Source organism: Pipra filicauda, unplaced genomic scaffold (genome assembly GCF_003945595.2).
Source record: "Pipra filicauda isolate LSUMZ 115617 unplaced genomic scaffold, ASM394559v2 scaffold345_size814242_pilon, whole genome shotgun sequence".
NCBI classification, from domain to species: domain Eukaryota; kingdom Metazoa; phylum Chordata; class Aves; order Passeriformes; family Pipridae; genus Pipra; species Pipra filicauda.
In genome coordinates, this window is record NW_024104471.1 from 425624 (window position 1) to 447356 (window position 21733).

General features: G+C 36.9%; 1 protein-coding gene across 6 annotated transcripts in view; it reads right to left on the reverse strand.

The window, feature by feature from the left end:
- Positions 1–21733, reverse strand: part of PPFIBP2 (PPFIA binding protein 2) — a 101517-nt gene that overhangs the window by 77087 nt on the left and 2697 nt on the right. For all 6 annotated transcript variants that reach the window (XM_039384299.1, XM_039384300.1, XM_039384296.1 and 3 more), the window contains one exon: positions 5055–5152. In XM_039384299.1, coding sequence (XP_039240233.1) covers positions 5055–5121 — 67 coding nt within the window. In that variant the 5' untranslated portion in view covers positions 5122–5152. The remainder of the gene's footprint in view (positions 1–5054; positions 5153–21733) is intronic.

Here is a 21733-nt window from a genome sequence, read left to right on the forward strand (position 1 = left end):
TTCCAATAAGACCCACCAGCACCCCCCCAACACACACCACAAAAAAATAGGATTAAGTGCTTTCTGCCTGGTCTGGACAATTTCAATCCCTTCTGAAGCAGAACAGAGGTGTCTATCTCCTTCAGTTAAAGTGCTGTGAGACTGAATGAATCCTGTGATGACCTATGACTATTCATGGTAAAGGATGAGGTCACTAGGAAATATTTTGATTTCCTATTATTGATACAGGAACTTATTTCACAAAACCTAAAGTTCATCCAAAGAGGTTCAAATGAATGTCAGTATTTTTTGTCCACTCCTGCATTTAGAATCCAGGTTCAAATCACTTAACTAGCAGTGACTTAGTAATCTAACACATCCAGGGTCATAGTGTAGCTTTGAAGCTTAAACTCTGTTGTTTTCTTAGTAAAATTATGATGGGGCAGACAATAAAAGAAAGAAAAAACCCCCCCACAAATAGGTCCTCCTCCAAAGTCTGGCAAGTATATCCCATGAGGAAAACATATTAAACTTGAATTAAAAACTTGTTCATCTCTCAAGCACAATTACCTCTAAAGGCCTCTTTTTCAACAAGGGTGTGGGAAGTGGTTGGGTTTGTAGCACATAAGCCAAAGCCATGAACTGAACATTCTGCCACCTCAAGAGAAGGGAATTAAAACAAGCATAGGTCTTGGACAACTTTTTAATTATATTTACTTTGTAATCTTGCAGTGCTAATACTGTAATATTAGTAAGCATCCATGTGATAACACATTTAACTTTCTCATTATTTTCCAGTAAGCAATAATTGCAGGAGCTCTGGTTAAAAGGAAACTCAATAATTACACTTATTACTTGGTGGATTTGAAGACTCTGGAGCTGCAGCACACTCTAATATTGTGACAGGAGCTTTTCAATCTTACAGTTATGGTCATTATTCACAAAGGGAAACAATGGATTCCCAAACCGTTGACAAAGAAAAGAAGTTTGACGTAAAATAAGCATAAAATAAAAATTATTTTAATTCATTGGGATATATTACAAAGAAAAATAACCAAAATCTACAGCCCTACAAAGCAACAAATTTTAAAAAATGGGTACAAGCTGAATAAAAGGAAGAGTAATGACCTGGTTAAACCTCAGAGGGAAGCAATGCCAAAGTCAGGCACCTCAAACAAAGAATGGGTAGATGGACCTGACACATGGGTGCTTTCTTTAGAGGAAGCCTCTGTTTGGAGTGCAAGTCATTCCAGCTAATGGGTAAGTCTTGTCCATTGACAATCACATTAGCCCTTTTTGCTATTTTAGTCAAATAAGGCTAATCATTTAGCGTGCCTAATTTATATAGCCATGAGGGTGGGTTATCAGCACAGATGTACTGAAGCATAAAAGACTTGGGAACACTGACCTATCTGTCAAATTTGATCAAGCCCAGTGAAATTCAATTTGTTAATCTTGCTTCACAATCCTACCCTCATGCACTCTAAACACTAAAACATTTTGTATTGCACTGAGGAGCACAGTCTACAGTGAGACTTAGTTGGACTAATCAGACTCATGTATGAGTGATGTTAACCATTGGAGCAAGGGATGTGACTTTTAGAATTAGAAGGCTAAAAGTAGGACTGAAAATCTGTAAATATTGGTAATATATATTTGCATGCCCAGTTCTTACCTTAGAGTGCAAGACAACAATGTAATACTTTAATAGTAACTGAGAAAAGAAAAGAAATCAGGAATGTTTTCTCATTAAATGGAGAGGATGCTGGTTTTGAGTGTGTATATATACATACATACTCAAGCTTCAAAAATTAACCAGGGTCAGATATTCAGCTCTGGACTTCTCACTTCTCTAAAACAGGGATTAATACTAATTTTGTGCCTTAAAGCCAAGGTTTCTGAGGTCAAGAGAAGAGCAGAGCTCTCCTAGTACCCACTCAGGCCTCATTCCAAAGGACACATCGTTTTCATCACCTACCTAAGTTTACCTCCGTCATGAAGTTTAGCCTTGGCCTTTGAATCCAGTACTACCCAGAGATGTCCATATTTCAGGAACTGAAACAGCACAAGCTCTTAGCAGTTGATTTTTTGCTGTTTCCAGTCGACTCTAAGAGTGGCTACATTTGTACAGATTATTTTTCCATTATTTGCAAACTACGGTATATGTAAATCTGCAGTTAGAAGAATCTCAGTCCTGGTTTGTTTCATGACACTCATCCAGTTATCCTTCTGAAGGAGTTTTCTACCTTATTTGTTCTCTCAGCATACAGGACAAGAGAACATTCCTGTTTTCCAGTCCCTGCCCAAATTGCAGACAGAAGCTTATTGGATTGAATTAGAGAGAATCAAACTTGAATAATCATTATGGTCCTCAATTTGAGACAAATTTGGATAATAACTGTATCCAAGTATAGACTCCAGCAGATACATTTGGTCCTTAAATCATACCAGAATATTCAAGAAATAGTTCTGGAACACAAAGAACATCAGCTAGAGGAGAATGACCACAACAGACTTAACTCAACCTGTCTTAAAACGTCTTATCTATTTCTAGTTATGAAAAATACTAAATAAATGAATAAGGTAAGACAACCTTCCCAACTAATTGAGCTTTTACTAAGTAAAGGACTAAAACAATATGATTCTTTATTGGTACAGGTAGACACAATTCTGAATCATATGGGAAGTATTCAATTAACATTGATGAGACTTGACAGATGCACTGTCTGGGAAATATCTTGGTTCTTCTCCCATTAGATTTATTTATATAAGCCCATTTTCAGTGTTACACTGATTATCAGTGAACATTAGACTAAAAAAGTAGGTAATGTAAAGCCACAAAGTCAACTCTCTTGAAGAGGTTGCCAATCTGGTCATGACCTGCCCATGTACTTTGGAAACAAACTCCACATACCACTGGTATGCCTTTTTGTTTTAGAGCTTGGTCACCAACACCACTACAGAACAACTGTGAACAGGACCTGCATGCAGCTGGTTCACACAGAATAGTTCTTCCAGCATTTGCTTTGCTTCTCTGTATCACGACAACTCAGTGAGGGAGTTAAAAGTGATGCTGTTTGGAAGCCTGGAACAATTTAGTTTTATTTATCATAATTAAACCCTAAAATGTAATGGCACAAACACTCTGAAAAAGGTGTGTGGGAAAGGAAAAGAATATTAGAAACAAACAAACAACATAAAATCTGTCTGCTGACCTCAATTATTTTCCTAGCATGAAACCCAGAAAAAAAAAAAAGTGTATTTCTTAGGCAGTCATATATTGCCATTTAATCAGTTATGCCACATATTATAAGGCTATCTTTCCATGGCATGGAAACAACACCCAACACTAAACACCTATTGTCTTACTCACAACTGACAGTTCCTGGAAAAAAATAAGTGTCTAATTTGAAAATTGATTTAAATATAACAACTCTTTTTTCTTTCTTGAGTTTTCTGAAAAATGGAATCAATTAGTGCATCCATGATATCACCAGTGTGTGCTGAGCTGTGTATAAATCACTACAGAAGAGAGACACTGAATTCCATACGTATGCAGGTGATTTGTGGACACAGGTTCCATATCCTCATCAAACAGACATGGCCTTCTATGCTACTTTGGTTACTTTATAGCACTAGTCAGAATCATAATCCAATGTTTGCAGTGGCTAAAAAACCATTTTAGTTCCCTAGTTTATGAGTTATGGTTTGGGACTAGTTTTACTTGTTCTCTCCTTAGACATTTAAGGGGAGTTCAATGCTTCCCTGTTTATATGTTGTGAGGGGTGAAAAAATAAAATCCCAATTATCCTCTGTTGGTTAAAACCTTGTTTGAATAAGGTTTTGCATTCACAAACAGAAGGGAGAAGGAAATATATATCTAATTTTTTTCCTATTTGTCTAGGGCTTGTTCCATCGGTGTGAAAAGTTATTTGTGTAGTTACATCTATCACATATTCACATTTACAATTAGCAGTCTGGTAAAGCTGACACATTTCGAATGAAGCGAAGACTCATATGTGGATGAGAAAAAAACCCCAAAACCCTGGAGATTCTTTAAACTAAAAATCCTGGATAATGACTTCCAACCTAATCACAGTTAGCCAGGTGGTGAGGTTTGAAGCTCCACATTAGTCTCTGGATAGAAAGCTTCAGTAGAAGAGCAGGAAGAAGATGAGGAAGAAGCAAAACTGCAGCAACAAGAGGCTGATGTCATCATCATCATCATCATCATTAGTGAAGAAGGCACAGCATGGGTGTCACTATTTAGATTTCTAAAGCTTTGCTGAATTCTTTCCCATTGTGCACAGGTGAGAACATGGCCCTACCCAGACACTCCTTTTAGGAGCTGACACTGAACGTGTGTGAGCACAAACCCCAAGGCTACCGAGGCCTAACCACAGAAATTAACTTCTCTTCTTGAATGCTGTAATGTTGAGAGAAGATCTTTTAATTGCCTTACCATGAGAGCACCAAAAGACAGCAAATCCTGTCTTGCATCATATGCCTTTCTAGTGGACAGCTGTGTAAAATACAGTTCTCAGCTCCACTTCTGGATATAAATGTAGACAAAAAGATACACATTCTACCTCATTAGGCTGTGAAGATAATTGTTAGGCAAACTATTTTGAATATATACATCATAAAGAAAATGATGTATATTTTTATATATACACACACATTTTTATATACCTATGTGGGTTTGTGTGTGTAAAATACAGATATATACTACCCAGCTAATCAGAAGACTCGGTGAAAACTGTTTTTAAAGACACACTGAAATAAAAAACTAACATATGCAATATGGAATGTTACCACATGGCTGAAGATGTGTTTAAGTTACCATATAGCATTAAAGCAAATATCTCTTGCTTCAATATTCAGTAGGGGGAATTGTAGGCTTTCTTCCTTTAATTTACTTTCACTTTTCTTCACTTAACTATTGAACCAGAGTGTCAATAGTGAAATATGTGTGTCAGAGAACTTGATAAATTCAGAATAATTATTAAAAAGTAAAAAAAGAGAAACATACTTTATCTCAAAATAATATGGTGTAAAATAAAGCATTATTATACCTGCAATGATGTCATCCATCTGCTCCAAAGCTGCCTCCAGCATATGACTCGCGTCAGAAGCCATCATCTGGAATTTCTTCAGATCTCTACTCTTTCTACTGAAAAGACAGATGAAACCATGTGTATTACACTAAATAACCTGACAGAAAAATATGTCACTGTTACATTATAAATCAAGCCACAGAAACACAAGTCCATGCTAGCAAAAATACAGCCTAGTAAGAAGAAAACTAACAAAAAACCTGTTCCTATTCTTGATAGATGACTTGGGATTTCTGAGGTTTTAATTCATCAGTGATTCATTTTTTAAAGAGACTTTACTAATAAACAAGGAAAACAAAACCAAACAACCTCAAATACTGGAAGCTTGAGATGCCCCTACTCCTCATCCTTATCAATGGCTTCCTAGATTCAAATTCAGTGCACCTCAACCTTTTGTTCTGTGGGAAAAAAAGAGGATTGACTAGGGTTCAATAAAACAATGGAGACATGGGGAAAAACATACCTAACTATAAACAAAACTCTCCTTTTTGATTGCTGCCTTAAGAGTAAAGACAATTCTGAAAGTTTTTACTCCTCCTTTCTATATCCCTATTCAATATTTCCACCACTTCATCATGACACTGAAAACACAATTCTTTCTGAACAGATTTGAACAAATAACAAAAATGCCCCAGGTATGAATTGTCTGAAGTTACTGCTGCCTCTTTAAAACAGGATTAAATACATTCATGTTACCGTCTGACATTGAGGGTAACAAAGAAAATCTTCCAAAATGAGTCTCTACTTGTGAGTTGGTGTTGCTGGACTCTTAGACAAGTAGCAGTCACTGTTGTCAACATATGACATTTCAAAGGGGAAAATAATTTATGCAGCCCATTTCACTGCCAGTGAGAAAATTCCCTCTGAAATAAGGCCCTTTTGCACATCACTTCATCCCTGAAGCATGAGACCAGTGCCCACACAGTGAGGAACATACTTATGCATGACTTTCACAGTGCTCTAACACACAACTCAAAATACTGACAAAGCCTACAAAGGGTCATAGTATTTTCATTTCTCTTCCATGAAGGGTGCAATTCAGTCTTTTGACATTCAGTCTTCTGACACAGCAAGTTTTAAGATCTGTATTTCAAAACTGTTCCATTTTGACAGCTTTCTAAGCCTCACAAAAGACACCTGTCTGACAATGGATAGAGATGTCCTTCAAATGACTCAGGTTGTAGGTAAGTGCAGAGGCAATGGTCCTATGTTTGTGGGGTCTATTTGTCCAGTGCTACTGAAATGCCATTAATCTGTATTTATCGTGTCATTACTTACACTAAGAAATCAAGTATTTTGAATTTAAATAAATATTACAATAATCTTTAATGGCAATTCACATAGATTTGCACTGTGTCCATCCAGTGACAGTTCAGGCACTGGCCACCAAGGCCAATTGCATGACTGGTAGCTAAACCACTCACATTTATTCTCTCAGCTGCAGCCTGACTAAACACTGGAATGTAGAATCAGCACTCAGGATAAAGTTAGCTTTAAAATAAAATCTTAATAATTTTTTCTTTCAGTGGGACTGTCAGGGAAAAAAAAAAAATCTCTAAAAGTACACTTATGGTTGAGTCCAAATTACTGCATCACAACTGCTGTTCAGTCTCAGTAATAAGCCTGAGTCAATGAAAATTTGTACTATCAAGTCAAAATTATTTTCTTCTCTTGCAAACTAAGAATCCTGAGACACAGACTTTTCTCCATAGTACTGGTGAATTATACACAAAGAAAGCTAATTTATTAGTAACCTCTGTATTATCAGTGCCCTATGTCCATGCCAGTCAATGTATATAACCCCACTATCTAGAGAGACAGATGCAGGAATGAGTCAGAAACTACAGTGTTCTAATTTGAACTCTGCCATTTATAGCTTGTCATAATGGGTAAGCCATTATCTAACTTCAGATCACATTGATCTGAAGAGCAATATGAGAATGTGTTATCTTTAGTGTCACCCAAGGCAAAGATTAATGTAAATGAATGGTTGTTTCTGGACTCTCCCTTTTTTGTCAAAACAATCTTTTAAGTATGAACGACGCTAAATGTAACTGAACTTACCCAAAATACATGTCACACAAATATTTCATTTAATGGTACCGGAAATAACAAAAATTGTGCTCAGAATAATCTGGAAAGTCAGCTGATATAAACTTAAAATTTCAGAACCCTTGCACACATGAGCTTTACAGACACTCCCTCTGATTCTGTTTCTCCAGTCTGTTGGTTCGGGGAGATTTCCATCTTCTGTTGCCACATTTACATGCCACTGAAGACTTGAGAGATCCCCGATTCTCCACTGCAGAGAGCCTCCTTGCTTGCAGTATTTCCTCTAGTTCAAAGCAGCCATAACATCAGTAATAATCACCTTAGTGAAAGGAAATCCACCCACATGAGCAGCTGCCAGAGAGGCACCAAGGATACCCTGTGCCTTTGGCGGATGTGGCCACCGGCCACTCCCCCAGAAATGCATGGCCACCAGCTGTGCTGGTAAATCAGGACAGCAGACTGGCTCAAAATCAGGAGGAAAAAGAGTGAAAAATACTAAAAATAGCATAGAGTTTCTATTTCTAGATTGCAGTCCATGCCCTTCTTTGTGCTGTAGGCTACTTCTCCACGGGCTTAAAGCAGCTAAAGCATGGCTGTTGTTACAACAAGAAATGCAGAACTACCATTTTTCTGAACATCTAATATTTTTATATCTACTATTTGACCACCTGTAGCGACAAAGGTACAGAAAATGCTGATACACTCCATCGCAAACTTGAAAATTTACTTATAGAAAAACCTTCCATCAAGACCTTGGCAAAATCCAGGAAGTTTTGCTGAAAAACACCACCACAAGTAAGTCTTCTATCTCCTCCCAGCCTCCACACTCAGCCTGTTTTCTCACCTGTACCCACAGTGTATTTGCTGCTTAACTGCACTAAGCTAAAGTAAAACCTGCTTACCAAACAACGATTTATTAATAAAAGCAATGTTCTTTGCTCCATAGCGATAATGTAATATTACTTGCTTGACATCTTTTTCTAGACAGACCTGTTGCTTGTGCTTCAGGCAAGTCTTACTTTCCCAGACACTCCCTTCTTACAGCTGGACTGTTCTGAGCAATATTGTGAAAACAGCTCATTAGATCTCCCGTGTTTTCAGTTACCATTTCTCATCTAGTTCTGTACAAATACCTGCAATTGTGGATTCTTTTTCTAACACTATTAAATAATAAGACACCTGTATCAATCCCTCAAACAGGATCCATCTCTTTGCTGGTATTTTAATCACAGTTCCTTTTACAGTTTTCATTCCTGAATGACATCAACAGATGCAGAACATGAAGACTTACTTAACTATGTAAAAATATACATATATTTGGTAAAAAAAGGTTTTTTCAGCTTTGATAAGGACTGAACAAAAACTATCCCTAATATTATAGTACAAGCTCTAATATTAGCAAATTCTAACTTTCAGGACTTATTAATTTATATGCCAGCAAAATACAAGAACCAATCTACTCACCTTTTGAGGTCCCTAAGAAGAAAAGAATTTACTTTTTTGCCTGATCAGTAAAAATTCCTCGCTATTAATAGCCAAAGTTTTACTATTAAGCAGACATAAGTCTAAATTACTACTGACCCTTCTAAGCCACACGCTCATACTAATTTAGAGCCCAGCCCACAGAGATATTGCAACCCTGTTTGTTATAATTACCTAAGTAATGAGATCTTCCAGGAAGTGCAGACAGAGCAAACTGGTCTGAATCTCTTAAATTTATTTTGCTAAGCTAGTTTTACCCTATAAGTCCCAGTCTGAGATTTGCATTTCAAATAAAATGAAAAAGCTCTGGCAGAACTATTGTGCTTAGAGTCAATATCCCTTGCAAATCTCTTAACCTACATTCTGTATGTAAAACTACAGGTTACTGTGTCCAAAAAGAACATAATATTTAACAGATGTATTCACTATGAACAAGATGTTCTTCAGAATTATGAAAAGCTTTAATTAAATTTGAATCTTTCATGGCTGGCTTGAACCAGCAGCTATCCAGAGGTAAGAATGTTAACATTTAGGCAACTCAGATGTTTTCCCAAGGTTGCTCCTAAAAATGAGGTTGCCAATACTATCAGTTTTGGAGAAGGGTGTAGTTTTTGACAAGAACTCCAGAAATTCAGATCTTTGGATCTTGTCTGTGGCCTACAAATTCCTCCAACGTTTAGCAGACACAGCTAATAATTAACTATCACCACCATTTTTTCCCCTGGGATGAATAAATACATGTTTGTAAACTGTTTAAATACTCAAATTCAAGTATTACACTGCTTTGTACTTAATGGTATAATGAAATAACGAGTGCCTTGGGTAAGCTTCAGAAGTCCCCCACGCTCTTCTTCAGCTGCAAGACGACTCCTGCCCTGGAAGGAAGAAATGTGCACAATTTCCACCCTCGCTATTTCCCACCTTGCTTCTCCCCCAGCCACATGCTCTGTTGTATCCAGACACCCCACAGGAGCACAACTGCTGATTCATGTCTCCCACTGGCTCTGCAGGACTCAGGACACTGTCAACTACAAAAGTTATAAATGCATATTTGCATCCTGGCCTTTTAGAACCTGCCATAACTCTCTAATTAAGATAATCCTTAGTCCTAAATAACCATACACAGCTGCTGGGAGCAGAAGAATTCCTGATGATCACTAGAACGACCGCCTAAGGAACACTGTTTATACAGGATGCTCCAGGGCTACCCAGCCACAAATCCTATTTATCTGACAGGCTGAGAGAGTTGGAGCTGTTCAGCCTGGAGAAGAAAAGGCTTCAGGGACACCTTCCAGCAGCCTTCCAGTACCTAAAGGGGCTACAAAAGAGCTGGAGAGGGACTTTTTGCAAAGGCATGTAATGACAGGACAAGGGGTAATGGCCTTAATCTGAAGAAGAGTAGGTTTAGATTAGACATTAGGAAGAAATTCTTTAATTGTGAGGGTGGTGTGGCACTGGAACAGTGGATGCCCCATCCCTGGAAGTGTTCAAGGCCAGGCTGGATGGGACTTGGTCTAGTGGAGGGTGTCCCTGCTCACGGTAGGGGGGGTTGGAATTAGATGATCTTTAACATCCCTTCCAATCCCAACCATTCCATAATTCTCTGATTATGGCTCAAATTTTATTTCTTAATACAGGCAGTACTTGCTCTATTTCCCCTTAATACACTTCACTGGAATAGGCAGGAGGGTAAAAAAATTCTTTCATTGATTACCCATTATGTAATAAGTAAAAACAAGACTATTTTTATTTTCAGCAAGAAAGTACGAAGTGTCCGCACTGAGGCAGAGGGGAAAGTTTTATAGAGAAATACAGATTAGCCAAAGTTGAACAAAGACCTGATACCGAACTATTTCAGGTAGAACTGCTAAGCTCTCTGGTCAGTCCTTATATAAGGGGACATCCTTAGGTGAAGCACAGTGCAATACCTCCATGATGAAAACCAGCTAACTTAATAAGCTAAACTGGCTTATACAGGCAGCTGGGTATTACCCTGGCACTGTAAAACCACCACCTTTGTGTGCTACTGATAAAAGTTAGAGTGACAAGCACTAAGAACTATGATGCTTTTAAATGTATTATGCTAAATAATTCAATTTAAGATACAAAGGGAACTGAATGTAGTTAAATTTACTGCACTATGAAGTACCAAAGGCAAAGTTGAACATTTCTTTCCAAAAATAAACCCATTAAGTTTGCTAATACAAGTCTGAAATTCAGGAGAAGGAAAAGAGAAAACACCCTTTAAAAAATGCTAAATCTGACTGATACTTTATGATGCTGTAAGAACACAAATGACCTCACAGCAGCTCCTCCACAGGACTCATGGATATTGAGTTACAGTTACTATTGGTACCATACCCAAATTTCATTACTCATGTTTGTACAAAGTCTCATCCTTACATATAAAAGCTGACGCTGACAGAATGGCATGTGCAAAGTGAGCTTCCTTCAGCTCCTCTCTATAACAGCTCTAGGAACTGAAAACCCTTCATTCCTTCAGTGTTGTTTTAAGCATTGTTCATAAAAGCTTAATAAAGTCCTTCTTAATTTAATTTTAAATTATCAGATATTTTAAGTTTTCTCTGTTATACATGATATAAAGGAAAATGTTACAGCTTCCAACTTTGCAAATCTTCATTCATTATTTGTTACTGTATTAGGTGAAAAAATACCCTAATTATTTTAGTTCAGTACCCATCTAACTAGTTCCAACTGCTAACTAGTTAAAATTAAAAAGAAACACCAAACCCACAAAGAATAAATGCTTTGGATTTAAACTTCAGCTGAACAAAGCACTACCTGGTAAAATACATGAGAGGAAAGTTTCTGAACCAAAATATGAACATTTCTGCTCTTAAAATAAACACAAATATGAATGGTAAACAAAAGTCAGATTTTGTATTACAGTTCGCATTTAGTTCTAAGAGTTTTAGAATTAGAAAGAGTTAGATCCTCAAAATTCTGACATTTAAAATAAACTATGTTTATTTATTTTTCTTCCACTCTCAGGTATTCACTGGCCTCAAGGTCACAGCTTCAAATTTTCTTCCACGAAGGTCAACATTTCAACTAGATCTCTGAAGTTACTTAACTCCAGATCCAATGCCTGGGAAGCTGCACACACCACACCTTCCCCCCACCCTCGCCCCGTGAAAGTAAATTCATGCTCTAGTAAATTGAAAGGTGAGAAGTTATAATAAAAGTAAACACAGAATTCATGCACAAATTAACTCTTTGCCCTGGAGTAAAGCAGAGGGCAAACCCCTTCACAGAAATTGAGAGACATCAGATATAAATGATTAGCAAAAGTTTTCAATGCTATCCTCTGTCAAACTCATAAAAAATTAGACAAGCTATACTGCTGGAAAGAACACTCTTTAAACCTTGAGAATTAGGAATAATATTTCTTATGGTTCATAAAGAGTTCTTGGGCTTTTTTCAAAACTCTCTGAGACAAAGTCTTTTCATCCTGGCCGGGACAACTGGATCAGGCCAGCTCCTTATGGAAAATCCTACTGTCCAATTTTCGTTTGGCTTTGTGCATTTCAGTAAGTTGTGTAAATGGAAATAAGTTGATTAGAGGGAAGGAGCACCTCTCCTATGAGGAAAGGCTGAAAGAATTGGGGTTGGTGAGCCTGGGAAAGAGAAGCTTTGGAGAGACCTAATTGCAGCCTCCCAGTACATGAAGGGAGCCGACAAGGAAGATGGAGAGAGACATTTTACAAGAGCATGTAGTGACAGGACAGGGGGGAATGGATTCAGACTGAAAGACAGTAGGTTTAGATTAGATACTAGGAAGAAATTCTTTACTGTGAGGGTGGTGAGGCACTGGAATGGATTGCCCAGAGAAGTAGTGGATGTCCCAACCCTGGAAGTGTTCAAGGCCAGGATGGATAAGGCTCTGAGCAACCTGGTCTAGTGGAAGGTGTCCCTGACCCTGGCAAGGAGCTGGAACTAGATTATTTTTGAGGTCCCTTCCAACTTCTATGATTCAGAACCAACTCAGCAGAAAAAGCACTACTACTAACTTAGTTTATTAATCTAAGTATAAATCCCACTAGGGATATATAAGTGTACATAAGCTCTGTGAAACAGAGATTTTACACTAAATTCTGCAAGTACCATTTGGAACATTAGCCTGAAAAGGCAAGATGCTTCACTGAAGGAAGCCAGTGCCAACGTAGGGCCAGAAGATCTGATATCTCAAAGAAATGCAAGGAGGTCCAATTTTCAAATCTCCATTTCTTCAGTTCCTTGATGTACACAGAGGATCACTGTATAAATCAGCTGCTTTGCCAACAAAGAGCAAACACTCCTCAGCCAACTGGCATAGTCTACAGAGCCCATGCTGTCCTCGGTCCTAGTGCCTCGACCTCTTATTTATTATTGCCTGCAATGTAATCAAGACAGGTATCCATCAACTTCTTATGACTCAGAGACAGAAACAGCTCTGTATTTTTGGAACTCTTACGACACCATAAGAACAGTCACGCTCGTTCAGACCAAAAGCCTGTCTGGCCTAGTGCTTTGTCTCCAGTGATGTTCAGTGCAACACAAGCTACACAGTGAGCAGTCTCCTGCTCTCTTCCAATAATCAGTAAGCCCAAGAGTTTATGAAACACAGACTGGATAGGAACTACGATGTTTCACAGGTGTTGAAGATTTATCTGATTTCTCTTCAAATAATTTTTCTATAATTTTTCAGTGAATGCTATGACATTACAAAAAAGAAGACAAACAAAACCACAAAACTGCATTCTGGGTTAGACTGCACAGAGAAACAATTCCACCTAGACACGATGAAGAGAGACATTTCTTTTAATTATTTCTTATTATGAAATGGTCTGCTCTTGGGTTACTCAGATTATAAAGCTCAGTCCTGAATTTGTATCAACTTCACAAAAATGTGAAGGCTTTTGTGAAGTCTAAACTCAGCTTCAGCTGTAAGGCTTAAAAATGAATACTATAAAGACAACTTTTTGACTTTGTAAAGTATATTTTTATATTAGTATTTTTCCCTCTTTGAAACATTCTGTGCAGCAATTTATAAATAACTGGAAACATCACTAGACTGGTTTAATATTACCCACCCTGCATCTGTGAATACAAATATGCTGAATTCATACTAACAGGAACTGACAATATCAAGAACTTCTGTATAAACTGGAAGCTTCAGTAGCTATTTTGAGGAAAGTGTCTGTGGGAAACAAAGAAAAGAAAAATATACTTCTTCTAGAAACAGCAAATTCAACAAAATTCAATCGGCTTGGATTAAAAGCATTAAAGTAGGAACAACAAGTGGATCACTGTGAAAGCACCGTATCCTGCATTACTCAACATATCAATGAAAATATAAATTTTAACAGCTGTGTCAGTTTAATGCATGGGCTTATAAACAAAACATTCTTATATTGATTGCTTTCTGAAGATTAATGAAAATGTCTTTCTAAAAGGCCATCTTCAAGGTTTTCCTCTCTCTCTGCCTATGGAATAGGTATAACTGTTGTGCCAAAATAGGTTCTTTCACCCTGTGTGCAAGAGGCCAATCTACACACAGAGTTGAGACACCTGATTTATTCACAATTCTGTGCAGAAAGAGATGTTGGGTGGCAAATCCACAAAGCCAGCACAACGAGTACCAAAACTTTTCACTATTCATACATCTTAGCAAACAGAGGCATTAATGTTCATGGGCTACAAGTTACCTAGTTCTCTTAATAATTAGGATTCTATCTTCTATTGGTTAATGATTCCATCGCTTCTTATGCTAATTAGTCCACATTCTCAGTCCTTCTCTTCTTTTGAGTCACTGGGTTTCTTGGGTCATGGTCTGTGAACTGGTGGTCATGATCTCTCCCTGCCAAAATTACCTTTTACCCAGCTGGAGCTGATTTCAGCACAATTGCTGGGTTGGCTTTATAAGTTTCTTCCTTATCTTGGGAATTCTGATAAAAGTCTTTGTGGCTTGTAAATTCTGTATTTTTTGTGTCTGCTGTCAGTAGTATATCCTTCTTCCCAAGCTCAGACCCCTAGGCCTGAGATCACTGAACCATGTCAAGCCCTAAATTTTAACAAGACAATTCTACTGATGAATAATTTATCTTTTTAACATCTGGACATCATAACCAAAAGGCAACAATTCTTCATGTCAAGTTAAAATCTGATCTAAAATGATATATCTTATTGATTTTGCTCCTCCATTATTCAGAACTACTTGCAGAACTAGCCAACACTAAGGAAGTAGCTGTACCAAATACTGTGCCACAGCCAAATTCTAAATCAGAGGATGATATAGTCTCCTCCCATACTTACTTTCCATAGTTAGTGGAGTTACTTAATTTTATAACTTTTTAAAAAAGCATTATACAGAGAGGTAATGCTGCAAGACAGACAGAACAGTAACTCGATATCCAAGAGCACCATTTAATACTTTTAAGATTCCAATAAGTGAGAGAAACTTGTAATATCTCCCAGCTGAAGAAACATTGTTACAGGTGGCAAGAATAATTCAACATCCTTCATCCTTGTTCATCCAGTGGATCCTAGAAGAAAAACGAATACCAAGATGCCTAGAGACAGATCAAGCATGCACTGAAACCAGAAGCTGACTTTAGAGGGAACACACAATGAATGCAGCCCACAATGAATGTGTGACAAGATATATAGGTCTCCTCAACGACCTATTCTATAGAGGAGCTGTATTTGCTCACTGAAACATATGTTTACCTAGCAAAGGATCTTAAACAGAATCACCTCACTGAAAACCCACTCAAGGGCTCAGTTTTTTTATTTCACATTCATCTATGTGCACTGTTATTGTTTTGGTTCCATCACCACAACTGAAACAAGTAAGTTAGGTAATAAGAAGGTAATTAAAAAAAAAAAAAAGGTAATTGTATACCCAGTTTTGAGTATCTGGTAAAAACTTTTCATACACTTAAAAGAGTTCTGAAGTGCTCAGCACGCCGCTTCCATATAGTAGATACATCCAATGGCAAAGGATGCAAAAGAGATCCTCAAACTCTACTGTTACATACAGCACCTTTTAGTACCAACCATGGCAGGTGTTCTCAAGTTCTTACCACCCACAGAGCCCATCATGCCGTTTCTGCCAACCATTTCAAGGCATTTATTATCAGTTCTATAAAAATGTAAAATGAGTAAGTTTCCATGTCAAATCACGTTATCAAGGGTAAGCAAAATCAACATATATATATTTCTCCTTATAAATTATACATGATATGAAGGACTGGGAAAGAGATAAGAAAAAATCACAGCCACAGTTCGTCACCTCAGAATGCCTATTTGAATTTGCAAAACTTTAAAATTATGTGTCATTTCCAGATAGAGACTAATTGCTCAGTAAAACTGGTTCCCCATATGAGTCTCTAAAGCTACCATATTCCAGTTCAATCAGTTTAGCTTACAGTTTTGCTAGGACACTTGATGCAGAAAGCTTCTGGAAGTTTTCCAAATTAAAAAATGCCTTTCTCGACACGAACTGAATGCAAGAACTGAACCTAGAAACAGACTTATTCATAACCTCAGTAATCTTCTAGTTTTTATATACATATTTACATCCGAAGTTCAGGATGCTGTCAGCATAATTCATCACTGGGGTATATATAAAGGATCCCTTTTGTTTTTTTTAATAGTGAATTCCCATTATGGTATGAAAAGAGGAAAAGCTAAGCTATCATAATGAACATACATAGGATTTCTTTAGATTCCTTTCTAGATAAGTATTTTGACTACTTGAACACAAGCAATGAGCCAAAAGTATTTGCCAAAAAATAAAACTGTAGCCTAAAATTTGTGCTACTATGTGTTACTTCCAGTCCAAAGTAAAACTCTTTCATATTATTGAAATAAAAAGAAAAATTGCAATTGTTACGGCAAGTGCTACAGTATAGAAGCACCTGAAGCAGCATATTGTTATAAAGTTAGTCAGATTTTTACTGGCTCTGAAATAAATGCACCTTTGTACTGGGATAGAAACAGAATTCTTATATTACTTTAAGGGGCCCAAATGTCATTATAGCAAGGCCAGAAGTTGTAAAACACACTGTCAAAACCAGCAATGACACCTGAGGGCATACTGAGTGTCAGGCTTTTACACATCCTGTTTTACTTCAGAGTATTTCATGTTAAGACTCAGAGCAACTGAGTCTTGGAACTGTTTGAAAGTCCTACTACTCATATTTGGTGTGAATGTGAATACATCTATGGAGTTTCCTGAGGTATCTTAATCATGTATTTTACTGTTCGATAACAACACCTTTATTGGACCTTTTTATTAAAACAACCACAAAATGGAATTATTTCAGGCTAATGACTTGCAAAGTCCTTTAATCCCTAACAGCTACCAATTGATTTATCTGGATGAAAAGTATCTCACAAGTTTCTTGCCATTTGGGGCCAAGCGACATTGCATCAAAATCAAAATTAAAAGAAAAAAAATTAGAAAAAAGACTAAACTATCCAAATTACTATCCATTGCAGGAAGTTAATTTTCTCTTCAGAATTTATTATCAGTTTCTTAGTTTATTTAATTTTTCAGAAAATGGACTAAAATCTGCTTCCATACCAGTAATCATGACCTCTTTATACTTTCATACTAAATTTGTAAGGAAAATTTGATTTGCTACTTATTATATAAGAGATTTAGTCCCCTGTGTTTCAGTGGTTTTCAAAAATTCCAAGTGGGAATATACAAGACAGTTTTATTAACTCCAAAATAATAAATATCCAGTCCTTTCCTACTTGAAAAGAAAAATATGGCCATATTGACAAACACTAAAAGACTGTTCTGTCATGAAGAAATTTCTTCTTCTCTATTAGTCCTTACTGATAAGGGATTGTTCTGCTTCATGACATACTGTGCTGCAAACAGTACTGTTTACTCTGTTAGGTAAGGAAAGCAAATAAAACACATTTACAGTAAAATTATATTTATGAGCATACTGCCTGGCAAACTCGGCAAGCTGCCTAGCGTGGCACTTTTATCAGTCTCAACTAATTTGGAAGCTCTTCTTCTAAGTACCCAAATCTGGGTTTCCAAAGGAAACGAGCAGCTGCTAGTCCCATTCGCAATTAGTCCTGGATAATCAGCAGCTCTGATTAAAGGAAAACTACAAATGACTGGTGAATCCAAGCTAAATTCACTCTGGAGTATTTATAACTTTTATAACAAATCATTTACTCTGAACACAAACTCCTCTCCCCATGTTAAAAAAAAAATATATATAAAAATGCAGTCTTCTGAAGTCCCTCTTTAGCCAGTGGTTTATGTGAAATGAGAACCAGCTGCACTTCACAATCTACAAAGGAAACTGAAGATTCTACCACATTTCCCAATTAAAATGGAGAAGGCAATCAAAGCAAAAGAGATTTGGACCACAATTCTTGAAACAGTTTCTTAATCCTTAGCCTAATTTACAACTATTATGAAATGTTGCACGCACTGGACAAAGTATGGTTGAGTAACTACTGTGGGTTATTAAGTATTTTTCACAACACTACTGTATGCTCTGCAAAAGCAGGCCAGAACAGATCTTTTTGTTGCACAAAAGCTTTTTTTAACAACTCTCCTTTGTTCTAATAACAAAAGTTTCTAATATAATTTTGCTTTTGTACATGTGAAGTTTGCTAGATCAGACTACAGACTGCACTTCAGAGTTTCAGGTAAAATTACTACTACTTTGGATTCATTCAGCTTTCTAAATTGAAGAACATTTTAATTCAAGAAATAGTTAACTAATCATTTATAATGTTTATGACTGAGATTTCCAGGTTAGCATTATCTGTACTAACACCAAAGTATTTTGTACATACACTTTTAGTTACAGAAGACTACTCTTGAGAAAAGAAAATACTCACTAATTTTGACTTTTTTTCAGATGTAATGAGTACATTTTTAAGAGAATCACATATCCTACTTTCATTGCTATTTTACAACCAGTCTGTGTTTCTGGTCCACGTAAGTAACCTCCAAATTTTAAGATTTGTTCTTCTTGCATTCTTGAAACAGTTATTCAAGGATGTATTGCAAAAGAGTTTACAGCACTTGTACCCTCACTGCAAAGTACATAGGAGGTTACAGTCACAAATAAACCAAAGCACAACTTCATACCTTACCTTGGGCATAAAAAATGTGAAGTTCCACAAGAAAGAAAGGAATGGAATTAATGCTAAACTTTAGGTAAGAGGCCTGCACTTAAACCTATTTGAAACAGTGTTTTTATGCAGGGAATGTTATCACAATAATTGAGTCACAGAACAGTTGAGGTTGGAAGGCACGTCTTCAGAATATCTACTTCCATTCCTAGGAGATCACCATTCCATGCTCGGGTTAACATTGGCCAGAATGTCACCAAGGCACTGACACCAAAGATGATCTAACAGAAATTTCATATGAGCTACAGAATGATAGAACATTGTAAGTAAAATATGAAAAAGTCTTGTGCAAGAAGATCTTAATACATTCCCTGTCTAATACTGCAAACAGCAAACACCAGGAGAAAGGCAGAAACTTTGCTCCCTGGGATGGTTTGTGCTTGTTTCCTATCTAAAATATTAGATTTTCCTCCTCAAGGTCATTGCTAGAGAATTTTTTTCCTCTGCAGTGAAACATCAGAATACTTCTGTTTAAGAGCTGACTGGATTATGTGCATTAGTTTATCGCCATCACATTCATAAATCTTACTGCAATGTCATTAGAATAAGATGTTCTGATTGTGTGTTATTAAAGCAGATGCTTCCATCTGCACTGTACTGTGGAATAAAATTATGATTCACTATATTCAAGAGACATTGGATATGTTCCCCTGTCCAACTAAGACTTCTGAAGTAAACTTTGGGTCAAAAATAGGGCAAACTGGAAACAAAATTACTTTTTTGTATGAGCAGTAGAGACAGAAATAAGAAGGCAATCCCCAGCTAAGTCACCTCTGAATGGGGAGACCAACCAAACCTGTTTCCAGAAGAAGATAAAGGAAAACAGCAGTTCCCATACTGTAAGTGCTGGAAATCCAGATTAGAATGCAACAGCTTAGATTTATCTTTAGTAATTACTTTAACTGGCACACAATCTGTTGATCTTAAAGAGTATGAGGACCTAACCAACAAGTGAATCATTCTCTATGAATATTCATTCACGTTCTGTTGCTCTAATGAAAACAAGATGCACAGTCAGCAGAGGCAGGCTTTGGACCTCTGTCTTCCATCAGTGTGAACTGACTTTGGTCATTCAGCCTTATTTCACCCCTCTACTTTAATTCAAGATTTTGCTGAAGGACAATCAGGCCTGCTGATCTGTTCTCTCCAAATTCATATCTGCTTCAGGAAACCATCATCAACTTAGTACCAGTATCTTTGGTGATACGCAAAAGACTTCCCATACAATCGCCAGTTCACACTCTGCCATTTTTGGAAGTCATATACATCTTTTAGCATTCAAGGAATGCTGTCTGCCACATACTATCTGGTCACCATCAGCTTTCTTATCTTCCCCCCCCCCCAAAAAAAAATGCTCTGGTTTTCCCTGTATTCAGTTTTCAACTTTTATCTTCAGTTACTTCAGGTTTTACCCGGAAAACTCAGCTAAACGGACAAACACACATTTTTATGTGGACATGAAATAAATATAAGATTATATTTTATGCATCACATACACACAAAGTTGAGAAAGCCACTAATGGTTACCCATTTGTTTGGTGGTAATCTGACAGAGAAATAATGTCCTGTCTTATGGATGCGAAGATAAATTTTCCTTTTTGATCAGTATGAAAATATACAGCTTTTTGCCCTCAGCAACTCTGGGTCACAGGTCTTCCAGAAATACTAGTAAGCTACAGAATATTCATAAAAATCTTGCTTTACAGGTTATCAAATTAGAGTTTAAAATCCAGGTCGTGCTTACAGTCCTTTAAATGCCTACATTGTAACTTGGTAGCTGCACAGTATAAACACAAATTGACCTAAACTGGCAACAGTGCCATCAGGGTTTACTTTTTATATTTATTTCAGAAAGAAATTATCTTTGTAATTTAACTTTGTTGTCTACATCAATGAATTGCCAAATAAGAGCTATTGGGAAATGGTTTTATAGTAAATAAACACATGAAGATGCAAGGAAACAAAAGTAATGTTGAAGGTCACAGAGACTTGAAATAAAAACATCATGCTAAAACTTATAGGCAGAGGCATCTAGCTAAAAAAAAAAAAAAATAAAAAGCACCTTTATTTTGTTGCTTAATGTGCATCTATTTAGAAGAGAGCTATGTAAAAACTGTAAAGGTGTGACAGGAAGAAATTCAAGCTGTCACAGTTTATCAAAGACATGTTATCACCTCAGAGCTGGTGCTTAGACAAAGATAAAGGAGAGATTGTCCAAGGGTGGGAGTCTCAGTTTCTTCATATCTACAGAGTAGTAGGTGAGTTGATGGCACTGAACAGACAAAAGCAAACTGGGGAAAATTTAGAGAACTTAAAATAATTCATGGCTCAAACTTTCTTAGTTTGAGTCAAGTTACTGAAGCAAAGTTATTTCATAGCCATGAACTGAAGTCTGGTAAGTGATCAAGTGTGCCTCCAGTGTGCCTCCAGGGGCAGCCACTGCTGCTAAACTTTATTCAGCAGCTTAGGAAAATTTCAAGATCATACCTTAAGAAGTTGAAAGGATCTCTGACAATGAAGTGGCAAATAGACAATAAACATCTCCAAAGACTGAATGATGCCATTTGACTGACAGAAAAGTGACTTCTGAAGGTTCTAGTCTACTGCCCTAAACGATGGCATCTGTTGTATTACTATTTCTACACTACTGAATATTTCTGGAAAACACAAAAAAGCCTTTCTTTGCACAGCTTGTTCAATGCTGACATGTTTGCACCTATACTGAGTGATCATTATCACAAAACACATTTCCTTATCCATAATTCTCTGCTTTGATAAACACTAAATCATTATATTATAGACTTCTAAAGCAAGGAGATGGTTTCATCCTATTCCTGTATCTTTTTTTGGGGGAGGGGAACTGGAGGACGGTGGATTTTTTGCTAATAAGCAAAACCCCACTGAGGCTCTGTTTTACCTACATG